The sequence below is a fragment of the Pseudorasbora parva genome, chromosome 13 (assembly GCF_024679245.1).
Source record: "Pseudorasbora parva isolate DD20220531a chromosome 13, ASM2467924v1, whole genome shotgun sequence".
NCBI lineage: Eukaryota > Metazoa > Chordata > Actinopteri > Cypriniformes > Gobionidae > Pseudorasbora > Pseudorasbora parva.
In genome coordinates, this window is record NC_090184.1 from 30,717,843 (window position 1) to 30,738,208 (window position 20,366).

The window sequence follows — 20,366 nt, forward strand, 5'->3', positions numbered from 1 at the left end:
CATCATAATCCAAAATGTCATTTTAACCAAAAGTTGTTTTGAAGAATGTGTAAAAGATTTATTACGATAAAGAAAACCAATACGAGATTTAATCTTTCTAGCAGTGCATTTATTTGAGTTTCAAACAACAACTTACTTTTAAGCCAGTACAGCATTCGACATAATAGATCTCCAAGCCATCCAATGAGAACATTTTAAGCAGATATTCAACATGTGGTAGATTTCTATTAAAAACCATGCATTTGTTTTATTTATATTTAAAACTAAAGGAAGACTAGAATTAGCAAGTTGGAAGCTGGTAAATCTGGTCTGAAATCAGTCCAGTGGTCAAAGAAGAACTAAATGTATAAATGATGATAGTGTCATAAGCGTATACATGTACGTGAGAATCACCTGCAGCAATATCATTAAAATAAATATTAAAAAGTATAGGTCCCAATATACTTCATTGTGGGACACCTTTAAAGGAACATGCTGAATTTTTGGAATGTGCCATACTCTTTCTGACGCACCCACCGCTAGCCTAGCCTAGCTTAGCAAAAAGACTGGAGGTAAACGGCTCCATCTAGCCTACTGCTCAATAATTGACAAAATAACGGCAACATTTTCCTATTTACATGTTGTGATGTGTATAGTTCCATTGTGTATGAAGGCTGACGAAAAATGAAAAGTTGCGATTTTCTAGTCCGTTATGGCTAGGAACCATACTCTCATTCCTGCGTAATAATCAAGGAACGTTGCGGCCGTCCTATGGGTGCAGCAGACAATGATATTACACAGCCCCAGAAAATAGGCTATCTTCCGTCAACATAACCAACGACCTGCTTGCACAGAGGGTGTGCTGGGGACAACTTTTAGGCGCTGCGTAATATCATTGGAATATCAGGAACAAGAGTGTAGTTCTTAGCCATATTGGTCTAGAAAATCGCAACTTTTTATTTTTCATCTGTGTTAGTACACAATGGAACTATACACATCACAACATGTAAATATGAAAATGTTGCCGTTATTTTGTCACTTATTGAGCAGTAGGCTAGATAGAGCCGTTTACCTCCAGTCTTTGCTAAGCTAGGCTAGCGGTGGGTGTGTGAGAAAGAGTTATGGCACACATGAAGATGAGAATAGTATTCATGGACTTATCTAACTCTGGGGGATATGGTGAATAAGCTAAAGTCCCAAAAAGTCGGCTTGTTCCCACAGTGTGTACAATTGACCGTTTGCAAAGACCTGCACACTTAAGTTACTGTTGCTATGTCCACGCTCTCACACCATAAATCATAGAAAAACACATCGCAGAGCAAAGAAGACACTGACGCGCTGACAGACAGGACAGAGCAGGTTACTTTTAATATGGAACAAAGTCTAAACTCTAAAATTATTACTTTTTTTAAAAGAAATGTAAACAATAAATACGGGTTTGTGGGTCTTTAATGTGTGATGACAGATCGCTGTAGTGCCTCAGTTAAAGCTGCTCGTGAACCGATCATCTCTTTCTTCTAGTTAATTTATAGCATCAAATAAACATGAAAAAACTTAAGAAGGAACACTGTTTTTCAAATTCAAGTCCACCATCGTTAATCTACGAACGCTCTTGACTGCTTTATCGGACAAAAATGGCGGATTCGGTGGATGATTGGTTAGATCATCAAACAAACTCCAGACGAAGGGTGAATTGCTGAGAACTGAGTAGGCCTCCGGAGCTGAAATGCAGTCATTGTATCGGGGCGTTTAGCTTCATGACAAGCGCTGTAAGTGGTAGACCGATCACAACAGACTGGGCCAATCAGAGCAGTGTAGCTTGCGGTAAGGGGATATTTAGAGAAACGGATTTATCCAATGAGTCGTTTGAGAATCATTGAAATATGTGATGCACAGTGTATATTGTGAAAAAATGATGCTTATGTAGAAAAGCCTGATGTAGAAAAACTAGGAACATTTAAAACAGCATGATAGGGGCACTTAAAAAAGCAAACCAAAATTTCGAATAGTATGTCTACATGTTTGTTTCACTGACATCTGCATGCTAACTACCTCTTGCAGTAATCCTTCAGCGTCATGCAGATTGTTTTGTTTTGTTCTGTCATGAGCTGAATGGGTAACCAAACACTGTCAAAGTGTGACAAAATGTGCCAAGCGGAAAGCGCTGTCTGATTGAGTTGAAATGTTCAATTTGGTCTGCTTTTCTTGATGCATTTTGCTTTCAGAGCAAAGCTTTTCATAGAAGAGTAATATTGTGAAGAATAAGAAGAAAAAAAATCGAATAGATTTAGATATTATTAGTTTGCATTTGAAATAAAGCGTAAATCCAGAACTGATTATTCATATGCTAAAAGAACACCCCAGTGAATGCAATCTCAAAAGATAATAATATATGCATGTTAAATTAAAATCCTTTCCATTCATTCTGAAACCCCACAATCACAACCTTGCTGGGATTTTAAAACTCTCAAATGTTATTGTTCATAGTAATTATTATCATTTGAAAATGGCAAACTCCTACTAGACTCTGCCAACTAGAACTTAATATGCAGCTCATTTCAGCCCTTGGTTTAATCAGTCCTGAACGTCATTATTACATGATGTTTTTCATTAGCTGAAACCAACCCAGACATCCTGTTTGTACAGAAGTCTCCCCACGTTCCTGAACACTTCCCATTTGAAGGCCAGTTTAACAGGAACAGCTCAACGATATGTCCATGTTGTCCTCCCTGAGACTAACCGCTAGAACCATCATTATCGTTTTATTAGCCTGTTAGCTGTCTTCTCTATTGTACTAATGTCATATTAAAGTCGATTAACATGATTAGGAAATTGCAGGCTGCAGTTCCTGTGGCTCTTTCACCATGGCAACTTTCCCAGGCCATAGTTACGCTAAATGCTTCATCAGTGAGGATGAATAAATTTAGACTGAATATGTGAGGGTTTCACACTCTAGAGGTCATACTACCTGCCTGCTTGGGATCATGTGGAAGTATGAAGACCAATTACATTGAGCTGAAATTTTTGTTTATGTCATACATTAGCATAGGTGTTATTTTTAAGTCAAGTGTGTGACCTTTAAAACACCCTCCACCACAAACTAACGCCATTGAATCAGCCTGTTTTGCTTTGTTGGGCTGGTCGTTTTGAAACTTTATGGGAAAGTCAATCTTCAGATGGCTTATTTATAGTTATAATGTATTTAAATGTTGAAAAATTACACTGTTTGGTTTTAATTAGGGATAAAAAACAAGATTGGGATGTTAAAACTGAGCAAAACTAGGTTGAACAGTTGAGAGGGGAAAAAAACAGTAAATCTGGTAAACATTCATGAGTACAGTCCCTTGAAAGAAAGTTTTGCAATTTTCTCACAGACAAATTCAGGGAAATGTGTCATCAAGTTCAAGTTTTCATCTGGTGTGGAAGGAGCTTCTTGCAGCACAACATTAAAAGGGAGCCACCGGGAAACGTCGCCACCTAAGAAGTTACTTTCTGCATCCCAAGGTGAGTTGAGGTTTGTTGTTTTTCTGCTCAGATGTGAGACCTTTCATTTGCACCATTGTGCAGATTTACAAGGTTGTGATACCCCAACTAGAGAGGTAATCAAAGAGACTAGACAGAAATTAAACATTACTCTCAGTGGAAGGTCTCCATTCAGTGCTGCTACATTTACAGCCAATTGTCTTGCATTAGTCATCGAAATACAGGCTTTTTAAAGTTTTTGTTGTTGTTGTTGCAAGAATTTACTTTTTCAATCCAATGTGCCTATTTAAATAAGTGTCTAAACTTCAGATTGCTCAGCTGTGTTTGGTTGAGTTGAAAAATCCTTTGGAGTGTCATACCTGTCCATCTAATGATGTGCAAAACTGGTTGTTTCCTGGATTTATTAAAATATGAGGTTAACAAGGAGGTTTCATCAAAGAATTCTGAAAACAAATAAATATCATGAGCAGCAAATCAGCATAAGAATGGTTTCTGAAAAAAATGATTTCAGTCTTGGTGAGTTTTCACTTAACCCTTAAAGACCTAGAACATTTTTGGGGCGCCTGATGTGCCTCTACTTTTCTTTGTTTTTCTCCCCCATTCTAGCAGTTAGCATCAAGTGCTATATATCATTTTAAACAGGAGAACCTGAAGTTTCCATCTAGCTCATTTGATGTCCCAATTTTACATTTATTTATTCTGAGAATGGATTCAATTAATATAATTTCAAGAAAAATGGCAGCAAACATGTGATGTTTTTACTGTGAACTCGAACAGAACTTCATGAAGTTTGGATTTTTTCCTTTAGAAAGTTAGACTTGGTTGTTTTACACTTCCAGATGAAATTTTGTCTACATGTAACATTCCTTTAGCAAGTTATAGCCATTTATTATAACATTATTCTAGGCGTTTCTAGGTTTTTGAGTGAAAACAGGTGTATTTTATTGACTGATAATGTGTCCTAAAAAGTTCAAGTAATAAAGTAAATAGTAAGATTGTTATATAATAACAACACTGAAACAAACATTTTTCTTCAGAGAAATATATTTTAATTTGGGCATGAAAAACAAACACAAACAATACATCAAGTTGTGACAAGAAACCTTGAAATAAAATATACTGAGGCTACTTTTACATGTGGGTGGCTATTTTCATAAACGGACATTTCAACTTCTCTGCACATAATCTTCTCAAACACAAATGGAGGAAAATATAATAGTGAAAATGTGTAAAACACAAACTACATACAAATAGAGAAATATACTGACTGTGTGCTGTGATCTGAGAGAGAGCGCTTTGCACGCGTTTATTACTGATTGGTTTCATGATGCATGCAAATTCACACCCACGTTCATTTTTCAGAGAAACGTGATTCGTGGTTCAAAAGACCAAACACTGTGTTTATTGGTTGAGTTGATGAAAGTTTCAACGAATCTGGGCACAGGGGGGTGGGACTAATACAAAAAAAAATTCTGTTTGGCTCAGGGGAACAACCCACGTGTGTTTCTTGGACAAATCAATGCTGCATATTTTGATGACGCATCCACGCTGACTATGGAGCCTCTGAATGATCAATCGCGAAACATATTATACCTATGGAAAGGGGAGATTCTCCTCTTTACTGTGCAGTTTACAGCATACAGATTGGATCAGCGATTAAAAAGTTATTAAACATTTTGGAACGATAGTTATTTTTAGTCAATGCTGCATATTTTGATGACGCATCCACGCTGACTATGGAGCCTCTGAATGATCAATCGCGAAACATATTATACCTTTGGAAAGCTGAGATTCTCCTCTTTACTGTGCAGTTTACAGTATACAGATTGGATTAGCGGTTAAAAAGTTATTAAACATTTTAGAACGATAGTTATTTTTAGCCGCGGGCGGCTGTCTCGGTCTTTAAGGGTTAAACAGTCATTTATGTCTTAAGTGAACAATTAAAGTAATCGAATGCTTGTCAGTAAATTAGATCTGTGGATTTGGTCTTAAAGTGACAGCAGCATAATAAACCTACTGTCTGTTTCATTTAATATTAATCAAACGACAAAAGAAAACAAGAGAATCATTCATGCTCGTCACTAAATAACTTTCTTTTTAATAAGATTATGTATAGAAATATTATATTTTCTAGGAATTTGTTATTTGTTGACAGTGAAACTGCTCTGAAAGAACAGAATGTACTAAAAACAGACGACAACATTGTCAAAGCGACCCCCGTTCACATGGATCTGATATAATAACTTATAAGGCTGTATTATGCATGCCAGTCCAGTGGTGATGTCACTTTGTCAAGAAACTCCCCGCAAACATGTAATACGCATGCATAAAAACCAAGCGGCGACCTCCCCCAGTTTCTCTTGAAGCCAATACGAAAGTAATTTAAACTGCAATTCATTGACTGGCCACTAGAGACAGGCTTCAGAAGGGAGCAGAATCTCATTGAGCCCCATGTTAAAATTCCCAACTTTACAGCTGAAAAATCATGTTTACAGTCTGGTACAAATTGTGGTTTTGGTCCATGTGGCTAATTTTGACCTTCATGACAACTGTGAGGGGGGTGAATTTTTGTATAACTCATTTGTTTACATTATATAAAGTCTTAAAGTTCTGCATAATTAAGGGCATTGGTCACTTTGATTGACAGGTGGATGTCCATTTATCTGTCTGTTAGTCTTTGCGCCAACTCAGCTCCGCCCGCATCCCGCCTCTTTGCCCATTTTCTGTTATCCGGGCGTGACGCACTATACGCTTCAAAACTGCACTTCAGAATCCAATGGGTGACGTCACTGACACTTTTTCCTTATTTTTTACAGTCTATGGTAACACACACTTTTGTTGTTTACATGAAGAGGGTAAAACAAAATTTTGTAAGGGCTGCCCCCCATATAAACTTTTGAAACCTGTTTTCAAACGCTTGCACTTTCCGGCCCTCAAACGCATAAAAAGTTTTAAGATTTCAACTAAAAACGATGTTGTGTAAACAAAAGGGGTTGGGGCTCTTTTTTGGGTTTTTATGAATGGATTGACAGGGGCCCTTTACGAAGTATTGCTTACGGCCCCCAGAAGTCTAAGACCGGCACTGGAGTAATGCCTGTTGAAAATTCATCTTTGCCATCACAGGAGTAAATTACTTGTACATTCTGCATGAAAGCCCCAAAATATGTCTACTCTGACTCAAAAGAGTCAATGTTTTAAGTAGAGTAGACATATATTTAAAAAAAATTGACTTAAAAAATAATATAAATTTAAATATATTTAAACATATTTTAATACATCTTATTTAGTCTTTTTGTCCTTGGCTGTCACGTATGTACTGTTTTCCCATAAACAGAACTGTTAATATTTTAAGAATTGTGTAATTAATTGTTGCAGATTTGATTCTGAATAGTTTGTAAAATAATTGTCATGCCCAAGTGAATCACCCCTAACATGTTGAGGGAAAATAATTACAAAATTAATTACTACTAATTACTTCCCCGTCACATTCTCTGCTTTCCTATTAAAATGAGTTTTTGCATATCACTCATGTCACAGTTTTAGATAGATATCAGCTCTGGTGGCTGAGATGTTTGGAGGTTGGGGGTCTGACCCACCAGCACGACTTCCGCAGTGCTGTGCGGGTGATTGTGCTCTGGTCAATTTGAATGTCTCAGGTTTTGCCAAGTCATATAGTCAAGGGCAGAATGAAAGAAGACAGCAACATATGCTCGCTGTCTTCTTCTTTCACTCCTGCTTCTTTTAACTCCTCTTCGCTTGAGCTGTACCTTCTTGGGCAAAGAGGGCTGACGCTTCTGGCCTGAGGGCCAGGCATTCAGCCAAGTCTGTCATTTCTCTCTCTCTTTTCTGAGGCTTGGACTTCCTACATGCATGAATCTTCAAACACCTCACCATCTTTCTATCTCTAAGTCTGTCTGAGATTTCTTGATTAACATCAATATAGTATTGAACAAAAACAGAAATAAATTGAGCTAGGTGATGACATTTTGCCATCTGTAGAACTTCTTTATAGCTGATTCAAATTTGTTTCATAATTGATGATCAATATCTTGTTGATATTGAATTGATTCACTAGCAAATTGCATTAAAGACAGATGACGGGTTGTCACAAAACTTCTTACAACTCAACCAAATAAAACTGAAGTTTTGATTATTGGATCCAAAGTGCAGAGAGAGCAATCGATGCCTAAACTAAATGTACTTGGATTAAACCCAAGCCAAGTGGCAAAAAACCTAGGAGTTGTTTTTGATTCTGATTTTAATTTTAAAGCACATGTACGTAATCTTACCAAAACAGTATTTTATCATCTCAAGAACATTGCTAAAGTAAGATCATTTATCTCTCTGAGCAACACGGATAAATGAATGCATCTATAACTAGCAGACTCGCCTATACTGTAATACTCTTCTTACTGGTCTACCAAGGAACACAATTCACCAAATACAATCAATTCAAAACACTGCTCGAATATTGACAAAAGCCAAAAAGAGAGATCATATTACTCCAGTATTAAGGTCATTGCACTGGTTACCTGCTAGTTTTCATATAGTTTTTAATTTTTAAAAATTAGTTTATAAGGCATCTTTAAAATATGATTACAGTTTAGAGCTGTTATGCTCCTCACCTCTGGAACAACCTTCCAGAGAACATAACATGTGCTGAAAACATTTATATCTATTGGTTCTTTGTCAAGCACTTTGAATTGCATTAAAGCAGCACTTGTTTTGCTCTCGGGGTCCCCCTACCTCAACTACTGTCGTAAGCTCTATCATCCTACAACAGGGGATGCCATCGCACGTGCATTTGTTGACATGACAACCCTGAAAGCCCTGGTTGGTGGAAGTGACGTATATGCCGTAAAAGCAGTCGAATTTTGTAGTTCTTTTTGTTCTCGGGTTACTACCCGAAACCCGAAGTTTAAAAGTACGATTAAAAACGATACAGACCCCATCAAGTTATGGCAGACGTGTCATTCAACCTATTGTAAGTCGATGTATCATCACAAGAGTCTTGAATATATATTATGAAAGTTGAAAAGTTACCTAGTGTGGTTTTAACTTGTTTAGAAAGGTGCTATATAAATAAAATGTGCTTGCTTGTTACTGTAGATTTTTCTGGTATCAGTACTTTACTTCACTAAACTTTTTACTTTCACTCCTTACTTTTTCACCAAAATATCTGTATTTTCTACTTCCTACATTTTCAAACCAGGCTTGTTAGTTTAGCTTTAGTCTGTATTTGGTGGAATCTCTAATAAATTCTGAATCGCTTATTGATCGTCTTGATTGGCAAATAGGCAAAAAGTACGATTCAGTTTACGTGTGCTCTGTGCTTCCGCCAGAAGTTTTCTTACGATTAGAGTAATCATTAATCAATGCGAGAGACTCGAGAATTAAATGGAAGTTCCCAGGTGGAGCAGAGAGGCAAAACTGCTGATCTGTCCAGAACTTCAAATTCAGGTCAGTTTTCTCTGTAAACAGTCTTAATGTAGTTTTGTCTTTGATTACTAGCAACTGTTAGTAGTATCACCCCATTACTATCATCACTCAAAATACTGTATGATAAAGGTCTGTATGCATTAATATCTATTGTAAAGTTACAGTAGTAATTTAGCAGACAAACATTCACATGGTTTTATAATAGCTACGACAACAACACAACCCTTATAAAAATTAGCAATAGTTTTACTACATATAAAACCAAAAACCATGGTTACTGTAGTTAAACCATAACCACATATTAACCATGGTTTTGCTACAGGTGCATTTTTGGCGCAGAAATACTCCATCAAACATCCAACAGTGTAAAAAACTCAGAATGCATGAAATAGCAATATACCCTCCCCTCCCCCCTTAATCTGGTATTTTATTGTAATAAAAAAAAGACGTGTATAGCTTTTAAGTGGTTAAAGGGATACTTCACCGCTTTTTCATATTAAACTATGTTATTCCCTTAACTAAAATGAGTTTATACATACCTCTCTCCTCTCAGTGCATGCACTTAATCGCTCTGACGCGCGGTGACGATCTGATAGCATTTAGCTTAGCCCACTAAGCCCAGTTCATTCACTATGGTACCAAACAGAGATCGAGTTAGAAGCGACCAAACACCTCCACGTTTTCCCTATTTAAATACAGTTCAAATTCTCCCTCACATCTCCCCCTCCCCCCTATTGACAGAAATGAGGAGGGGGGAGGTGATGTTTCAGCCGGAACTTTTTACTGCGCCGAGTCTAAGTACTCTCAGAAGTGCTCTTCCGCCATACATTATAGTTCTCCTTTTTAATCTGCTTAGAAAAGCACCACATTTTATTGTCACCATACTTGATCGTTCAACTATTCGTGTAACTGTATTTAAATAGGGGGAACGTGGAGGTGTTTGGTCGCTTCTAACTTGATCTCTGTTTGGTACCATAGTTAATGAACTGGGCTTAGTGGGCTAAGCTAAATGCTATCAGATCAGAATGCTCACCTCACGTCAGAGCGATTAAGTGCACGCACTGAGATGAGAGAGGTATGTATAAACTCATTTGGTTAAGGGAATAACATAGTTTAATATGAAAAAGCTGTGAAGTATCCCATTAAAAAACAAATCTGTTAATATTTCATAAAGTCAGCATCTACCTTATCAACTTCTCTCATTTCTTAACGTCAGTAATGTGTATTGTTTTGATGTGTTGACTATCAAAGAGCAGGATTGCAGGAAAAGAGTGCACAGCGCAGGCAGCGAATGTGTTCATTTCTCTCTTTGATGTTGGTTGTTCTATCTACTACAGATGAGCGCTGATCAAACGCAAAAAGATTGCCTGTGATTCTGCCCTTTAGCCAATCGTGCACTGTCTTTACAAATGTGCGATTTATAATGCATGCGTGGCCATGAGAACACCCATGTGTATTTATCAGGCCTGTTTTCGTAGTGCACGTGTCAGCAGTTCGATTAGCCCATGCGAATCCCAGCCGACGTGGCAGCCTGTCCGTCCGTATTATGCAGGAAGTCAATCAATGTTTGATTGGTTGTGTCTCGGGAGATCTCATTTCTGCTTCTAATAACTTAGAAGTTGCTGATGCTGCCGATCAAACTGTAAATATGTGTGTTTTTTTAATGCAGTGTTTGATTGTATTTTTTTATTATTTCTGAATGCAGTTAGCTGTCAGAAAGAGAGCAAGATATGAGATAATTGGTCGTCACTTGTCTTTCTCTCCTCTGTTCTGTCATATCAGGATTAATGAGAAGAAATATGTTGCGGAGTTTCTCCCAAAAAAAAAAAAAAAAAAAAACCTCCCAAAATTTGATTAAAAAGGTGAGAGTGAAAGTTACGCATGCAGGAGGGTGTGAAGAAAGGAAAGGAAGTGTAAATGAGAGGGAGGGTGTCAGAAAGTGAGTGAGAGTGAGAGGAAGGGTGTTGGACGGGGTGATGAGTTCACACATGCAGCAGAAACAGATTGAGCATCAGACGGAGGCATGACTGAGAGACTTGTTGTCACTCAACAGTGTGGTCACCTTCACTCAGCAAGGAAGCACCACCACACATGCAGACACATGTCCTCACAGGATGTCTTCTTTGACTGTTCCAGTACAGAGCCTGTACCGGATGTGCAATCATGTATAGATGATATTTTAGTGTTGTTCATTCATTTCAGAGTAAGTATAATCTGTAGCTTGTCAAGTCACCTTTATTTTAGGGCCGGGACTTTAACGCGTTAATTAATTATGCAAAAAAAACAAAAAAACACAATTTTAACCACACTTATTTTTGCACCACGGAACGTTTTTCAATGAATGAGTTTCGACGGACCGATTATACTGGAACACCAACTAGCGCTCATCACGACAACAACAAACCGTAGTGAACATGAACGAAGAAGCTGATGAGACCGCTTTGCTTTGCCCCGTGGATGGAAATTTTTGTTTTAAAAAACGAAAAGATGGAAGTGTCGACAAGAGCACGGTTGTGTGCAAGCTATACAACAAGGAACTTGCGTATCACCGCAGCACATCGAGCCTCAAATATCACAAATATTCTTCTGCTTCACTTAATGGCAAACATTGCACTGGTCTGCTGGACTGAAATAAATAAACAATATTTTGTTGATTAAGCTTATTTATTCATTCATTATTCAATGGTATACTAAACATCCATGTGAAAAATTACTTCTCATTGTTCTCAGGTCAAATATTTATAAGCAATTAAAATGCAATTAATTTCGATCAATTAATTACAAAGCCTCTTAATAATTTGATTAATTTTTTTACCTACTTTATTTAAATAGCACTTTATACAATGTCTGAGCAACTTAACAGTGATAAACAGGAAAATAATGATTAAAAAGTCTAGTATATGGATACTTAAGTATTAAGATGAATTTACATAATGATTTTTCTTAATCATCAAATCAGCATATTAGAATGATTTCTAATTTGATTATGTCATAACAGGATTAAGAATCATATTTTAATATTAAAAAGTATTAATTAAAGGAACTTGTAACTTTGATCCTCTAGCAGTTAAAACACAAAACTGCATGCATTTTACGGAAGAAATTTTTTTTGGTTGTGCTTCAGCTCTGCGTGACTACGGATGAATATGACCCTTCACATTAAATAGTGCTTTACAATAAACTGTTAGAGAGCTACATGGCAATTTATCTGTTCAATAAAATATCTTACTAATAAAAGTAATAGAATTGTGTAATAAAAACACCATCTCCGCATTGCTTTTACAACATTTGAAATCTCGCAGTTTGTGCAATCTCTGAAAAGCCAAGCCAATTTTGATTCTTGTTTTATTATGAGCTCTGTCTTTTTGTAAGCAGATTCTCCTCTATTAAGCGTTTTTTGACATATTAACTTGCCAACAATTAAGTTGACATCCATGGCCAGCATTTTTTATTTTCACGAAAATGTAATGGTCTCTCAAAATATTTTGTTGTATGAATATGAACATGCATTATATCAAAGAAAGAACAGTCTCTGGTTCTAAACAAAAAAAGAATAATTTATTCACTCTTGAATGTAAGGAATGTAAGTTTCATAAAAAAGCTAAATGTTTAGCAATAGCTGAGAAAATTGTGTATTTTGTGCATAAGAAGTGATTTTATCGCTTGTTTCTGCTCATTTTTACCTGTGTTTTAACCCGGAGATTATCTACTCTTTCAGAAGTCATTACAGTGAAAACACCGAAAGATGGAAAATTTCATCAGGGAGGTGGGGGTATTTATGTTGTCTCATAAATAACAGAATAAAGTCATCCACACACCATGAACCACCTCATGAAAGCAGCAACTTTTGAATATATATATATATATATATATATATATATATATATATATATATATATATATATATATATATATATATGCCTTTAAAAATTAAATGGATCCTTAGGGACGAGAGCAGGTTAATTCAAGTTTCTCATCACATCCCTCTGATTACCAGAGAGATCAATTATTAATGTTCCCTTCACAAACTCAGAAAATCACCAGGCAGGTTTGATATCTGTTGTTCCAGACAGGAAGGTGATCCAGCTGACAAAGCACACCAGGGTGGCTGAGAGGATGTTCTCCTTAAATAAAAATCCATCCAGAAAATGTACTCAGTCAGGGTTTTGGGAACTCACAAAAGCCATAAGTGCAGGCCCCCTTAGGCTAGTTAACCAGGGGTTTCACGCTAAATGAATGGACACATCAAGGGTCTGACATTCAATAAAAAGTCAGAACATTAGAGAAATACTAAATTGGAAACCATATATTTTAAAGCGCATATGGAATTTTGTTATATAAATTATAAATTCATCTATGTTAAGCACAGATGGTTTAGCACATTATGACACTGTTGCATCACTTCTGTTGGTGTCAAATCCCAAGAGTCCAATTTCAAACTCTCACAGGATTTAACAGTTGTCAGGCGCTTATCTTATAAAAATCAGTTACCAAAAACAAAAGTGAGTCATAAAAAGTGTCTGGTTTAACATAAGGCAGCTTATGACCTTCTCATCCAAGCATCTGGTAATTGTGTTTGAAGAGGTTTAGATCGGATAAAGGAGCACAAATGCTCAGCAGTCACTGCAAATGAGAATCTGTCATTGAGTTTCCTCTACTTTGACCCTGTTTACACCCACTCTTAACATCCATCTGGGGCGATCCAATCACAGGTGGTCAGAAAACAAGACTTTAATTTACACCAGATATTAATGTGCATCTCTTGTGACCAGCATGGATGCATTAAATTAGTCAAATACATTTTCACATAAAATTATTTTGAAAATAAATGCTGTTCTCTTGAACTTTTTATGCATCAAAGTAATAAAATACATTTTGAAAATATTAAAATATTGAATAGATATTTTAAATTGTAATAATATTTCACTGTGTTACTGGATTTGGCCAATTTGATGCAGCATAAGGTACTTCCAATGTTAAAAAAAATCCCAGTTAAATTAGTGTTATAAAGCTTAAATAAAGCAAAAATTCAAAAAAGTAAAAAAAAAAAGCACACCTGTGACAGTGTCACATACCTGTATGATGTGGTCATGTGCATTTTAAATGATCACAAATCATTAGATAGAAAATTCTTTAGATGGTTTTTGGAGACTGGGTAAAAACAGGGTCTCTGTGAGGTCTTTTGTATAGTGGTATATAAAGCTGACCTCATTATCTGAACGAGGGAATGATGTTCTGTTCACTGTGACTCTGACCTCATCTCTCGCCCAGCCCAGGACCTTCTACCGCTGCCAGGCTTACGTGACAAATGTGATTCATTCAGTGGGTCATTCAGCCTGTCTTTACACCATGAATGCAAATGAGCAGTCATTGGCCAGATTGCCTAAGGCCCTGTCACAAATGCCACCCTGAGCCCTAGCAGTCCACATTTTGGGGACATAATGCTGTTTAGACTGGAATAGTAATCTGCTATGGACAAATGGGACTTACTTCACTAACACATGGCTTCACGGCCATCGGAAGTCCATGCGTGCCCAAGTACGATTAAGGAATGTGATTGAAAAAGAGAATATGTGTACGGCTGCAATTCAATATTATTTTGATAATCGATTAATTGAGCGATACTTTTTCCGATTAATCGGGAAAAAAGCCCAACATTTTTTATTTTATTGACAAAACACTATTCCACACCCTGCCTAATGCTGTCCTTCAAACAGATGTGTCAGCTATGAAACACACATAATAAATATACCCTTACAAAAATTAACCATGGTTTTACAATGAATACAATGAATGAATAATTAAATAAACAAATAAATAAAACTGTGTTGTTGTAGTTATTCCATGGTAATCACAAATTAACCATGGTTTTGCTTCAAATCTATAGATTAACTATGATATTTGTGTGGTTATACAAATTTCAATATCAATATATCAATACGCCAAAAAACATGGTTTTACTTTAATAAAACATGTTTTTTTTCTATAAGGATGTATCTGTGCTATACATTATGTGGAAAGAAGTTACTGAGCGAAAGAACAGTTTAAATCCCTACATTAAAATTATATTCAAGAAAAACAAACAAACACACACACACACACACACACACACACACACACACACACACACACACACACACACACACACACACACACACACACACACACACACACACACATGCACAAAACACTCAGTGTTACCAGATAAGAGGAATGGTGTAATTCTTCTGAAAGACACATTCGCTATGGACAAAGTAACCAGTTACTGTCATTTCTTTATTCTGTAAATATATAAGAAACGACTTTTGTCAAATTACACACCATTATCCCTTTTTAACCATCCTGAGGGACCACAGATGCAAATGAGCTTTTTAGCTAACTCTGGCAGCATTTGTGTTGTGTATGGTCTGTGTTAAATAAATCTATTAAACTAAACTAAACTACAGTTACTACTCTCATAAAATACTTGAATCACATGCTGACTTTTAAAACTAAATTTAGCATCCAACAGCAGATATTTCAGCTAAATCAATGTTTTGCACTGAATATTAAATGTCTCCCCCTCTACGGCGTTCTGTCTGTTTGACGCATGCGTTAAAATAGGCATGAAACGGAAGTTGCAATAGTGAAACAGCTTCTCAGATAAGAAAAAAATGTAGGGCAGGATTTGATTTCGTCCATCGGGAACTGTTTGGGTTGTTGTGGTTTGCGATTGCTGTTCATGTGAGTAAGATGTTTCAGTAAACACGTCATCAGGGAAGAGCTGCCGTTGCAAGAGGGAGGGGAGGGTTACTTTGATTAAAGATTATGAGGGCACATTATGATGTGCATGAATAAATCATTTATAATTAATACAGAAGCATATAAATAAAATAAATAAATATTGGATTTCATGGTGACTTTAACCTTGAATAATTTAACAATATTTAGCTACTGCTTTTTGAGTTGAGCAATAACTCAACTCAACGTGACATTATTTAACAATTTCAAACCTGTTGTGAAGATATTTTTTTATATATTTCAGTTTATGAAAATATAAACAATTGAACAGTAAGTGAGTGTTTGAAGTGCTCTAATTTTTATTTTTTTTACTTGACTTTCAGATGAGCGTGTCTTGGAGCCGACGGCTTCGACGCTGCGGTCTTCACGCGGCCCAGCGGTAAGTCACTTGAAATCATCATGCTAAAATTCTCCTGTTCTCTCCCAGGGTGCAGTATGCCTCTGTCACCAGAATGGCAGCAGTTTTAGAACAAACTCTGCTGTACACCAACTGTGATTTTGTAACGTCTCTGAGAAACTGCTGGATTGAATCACAGCGGCCTTATTGCCACGTTCTGCTGACCCAAGCAAATGGGCGCAGGTTTCTGGGAGTTACGGCAGCATTGCACCATGACAGCTTGAGGAGTCTTAAGGAGTGTTTGCAAACTGAAGACAGAGGTATTGAAGGCCAGGATGGACAGTGTGAAAACACCTCTGTTCTTCACATAGCACTTTTGTCTTCACTTTTTTCACTTTCCTCAGACATGTTCCATGACCCCTGTTCAACTACTCGACTACCTGTTCATACTTTTTTGGTCTGGGCTGGATTTGATTCGATTCAGTGTGATGCAAGTCGATTCATTTTGATTTTAATTTGATTTGATCCGATTCTGATTCAATATATATATATATATATATATATATATATATATATATATATATATATATATATATATATATATATATATATATATTTAGTTGATATGATTTGTTTCAATTTGATTAGGTTTTGCTTTGATTTTATTTAGCTTTGATTTGGTGCGATTCGATTTAATTCCAGTTTGATGTGATTTAGTTCAATGCAACTCAATGCAATTTAAATACATTTGATTAAATTCAGTTTGATGTGATTTGGATTTGACTTGATATGATATGATTTTGATTTGAATTTTATTTTATTTTATTCCGATCGATTCAGTTTTGATTTGATTCAATTATTCAATTAAATTTCGCTTTGATTTGGTTCAGTGTGATTCGATTTGATTCAAACATTTTTGGAATTGGGGTACACTGGCCGCACAGTATTTTTTTGTGATTCACTAAAATCTAGCACTTTGTGGTTTCATTTTTCTTTTTTTTCTTTTTTTTTGTAAATCGCAGTACTCTATTTTTGTTTTTGCATGCAACCCACAAGGTCAATCCAATATAAAAATGTTTCTTGCCAAAACTTTGCAGAACAGTCTATTTATGTATCACAGTCAATACAGACTGCAAACTTGCATTAGTTTGACCAAAGTGCTTCATAAGTGGAAACATTTAAAAATAGAAAAAATTACAAGACTACATACACATGCTAACAAAAGATTTTAACTTTAAAAGTTGTTGCACATTGCAAAGTGCAATAAAAATCAGAACAAGTATCTTTACTGCTTAAGTTTTTGTTTTAAAGATCTCCATTGATGGGGCCAAGTTACAGAGTGAAAAATGTGTTTAGTGATAGACAAAATACTGTGTAAATGAAGTCGGGTTTTTATTTGCACTTTAATACCTGTATAAACTCCCTCCGTTTTTTAATGGTGTATTGAAGTGTTGGCGATTTGGTTGGCACGCAAACAGAAATACTTGGATCCAAATTGCTCTTGCTTTTTCTCTCTTCAGTAAAGCCAGGTTTAACACTTCAGCAAAACAAAAGAAATCAAAGCAGATGCTGTCAGACCTTAAAGACCCTTTAAAATATCCAGTGACACCTCCTAGGCTCCACAGCACAGAAGGATGGATCTGGTCTGCATTGATTTTGGTAAGGCACTAATTTAGAGGGACACCAATTTGGAAAGGTTGATTCAAGTGCATTTTATCAGCGACCCTGCTGCCTGTGTTTGTTCTATAAAGCCTGAGTCCCTCACTTGGTCTGAAAACACTGTCAGGGCTGTGGCACATCTCTCTGATTGATGGGTTGCTCTGTCTCGTTCTCAAATTCTCTCTCTCTCTCTCTCTCTCTCTCTCTCTCTCTCTCTCTCTCTCTCTCTCTCTCTCTCTCTCTCTCTCTCTCACACACACACACACACACACACACACACACACACACACACACACACACACACACACACACACACAAACACACACACACACAGATTTAGATTGGTTTAGTCATTCTGTATCTAAAAAGGAAAGATAATAGATCAGATCTTATAGCAGTCTTTATTGTCTGATATCAACCACACATTTAATGTGATGTGTGTTATTTTCAATGAAGAAACACCTGTTCTCACTGTTTTAATTTTCCTTGTTTTTAATTTTTAAATCTTACACTGTATTTTTTTTCTTATGCATATGTTACCACTATTTAAATTAATTTCTATGTAAAGCACTTTGAAATGACTGTTTCCTTGCAAAGACATGGCACTTTTACACATATTAGTATAAAGTATTTATATTTAACTGTCGTCACATGAGCATAACCGTTATAGAGGCCATAGTCCAAAATCTCTACTGATTAATCATGTCTACCGGTATATCGCCCACCAGTGATGCATGGGACAATGTATTTTATCCAACCTGCATTTTTTAAAAGTAGTAAATGCTCATTGTAGCTCAAGATGTATGTGTTTATCCAGTCTAATTGAAGTGTGTGTCTCTCCCCGATTTTCCCAACAAAAATCCCACCCCCTCTCAGAAAATACACAAAACTGACATTACTGAGCTATATGTGTTTAAAAGTAGCCTATTAAATTGGTACAATGGCATTGCTCATTTCAACGTGTTGAAAAATCTTCAATCTGGCATTTTGTCCGGCATCAAGAAAGGGGTTAAAAGGGCTAGAAGGTGCCGTTGGTGGCCTAAAACAGAAGATTAGCCTACTTATTTTTAGCTATCCTCGCGCTGTGTAGAAATAATATTGAATCAACCACCCCTGGGTTGAGACGGTTTCTACTTGCCTCTATGACACGACCTGCAGAGCTGAATCTGCGCTCACTGGCAGCACTTATGCTGGAATGCAGAGAATCCTCCATCCTTGCCAATGTATTTCTTAGTAAATTGTGTCTAGTACTATATAAATTACAAAGGTTTAATTGGCAGCTTTATTTCAAACGACCTGACCGACCATGACCCGATTTTAGATCAACCCACGCATCACTGACGCCCACCCCTATATGTGTTTATCTACATATTTGTATTTGAATTTTTGCTTCAAAACAGCTTTTAATGTTGTGATTTATCTTAGGACCGGCATATTTGGTTGATATCTTAGATCTCTCTAGATTGATATTTTAAAATCCCAATAGAGAAAATGAATGGGAAAAATACTGGAACCAAAGTTAAATAAGTAGGCAATAACTATTCTGCTCTATTAATGCTCATGGTTTGGAAATAAAACCTTCAACAAGCACACTTAGATGTGATGTTCAGGTGTACAGTGCATTGATGCATTTCTTACTTACTGTGCCTTAATGCCCAAGTCCTGAATAATGCCATCCAGCGATTCACCGCACATCCCATATACTTTATTTCAGAGTTAAAATTGTCACTTAAGATGCATGCACTCACCCTCTATTTATAGTTAATGCTTTTTAAAAAAGGGCCTTTGCCTCTCTCTATGTTTTTCGTGCTCTCTCTCTCTTTCAGATACCACTATGCCTCCACTATTGATTTTATGTTTTTTAGTATGCATGAAAGTGAGTGTATGTCAAACAAGAGCTGGCTTTGTGAATATCGACGCGCATGATTTTTATTCTGGCCTTGTGCCTTTTCTGTTGGCATGGTGTCTGTCAGTAGTTTTGCCACCATGGTCTGTCTGTCTTTCCTCTCCCTCTATTTTCTTACTTCTGTTTTCATAGTGATGGGTGTAATAATTCAATGTCACTGTAGTGAGAGTCATTTGTTTTTGTGTCTGCTGTCGGCTGAGGATCACAAATATTGTTGACCTTCAAGGCAGCACAATAGCGAACTCGTTGAAGTATATTCTAAAATGTAATAATTTACGTAGCTCTGAATTGGCCCTTTTTTTCTGGGGCAACTGCAAGTTTAGAGTAAAATGTTGTTGTGATTTTGTTTGGATTTCAAATTTTTATTTGTCATTGGGATCAGTTTAATCATGAACATTTATTTATTTTATAAAAAAAAGTATTTATTTATTTATTTTTATATTTATTTATTTCATTTATTTCATATATAACAGATGCTCTTAGTGGTGTACAATTAGGGCTGGGCGATATGGCCCAAAAAAATTATCACGATATAATTTAGCATATCAGTCGATATCGATAAATATCACGATAAATGTAAAATCTTTATTTCTTTAAAGTTTAAAGGCATATTTTTGCTCATGAGTGAAATATGTAGAAAACAGACAGTTAGCTGTAGTTTTAAACTATCCTTTATTGTCAAAACATGACAAACACTTCCCAAACAAGTGAACAATTTATTTAAACTGAGGTAGATTTATTTATTAAAATCTTAACTGTGGTCAGCATTTTTTTACTCAACAC

The 20,366-nt window shown here is 36.2% G+C and overlaps 1 protein-coding gene across 2 annotated transcripts in view; it reads left to right on the top strand.

Annotated features, from left to right (window-relative positions):
* LOC137038903 (nephrocystin-4-like) overlaps positions 1-20,366 on the top strand; it is a 219,489-nt gene that overhangs the window by 136,457 nt on the left and 62,666 nt on the right. For both annotated transcript variants that reach the window (XM_067413911.1, XM_067413912.1), the window contains exons 10-11: positions 3,354-3,483; positions 16,005-16,060. In XM_067413911.1, the coding sequence (XP_067270012.1) occupies positions 3,354-3,483; positions 16,005-16,060 (186 nt within the window). The remainder of the gene's footprint in view (positions 1-3,353; positions 3,484-16,004; positions 16,061-20,366) is intronic.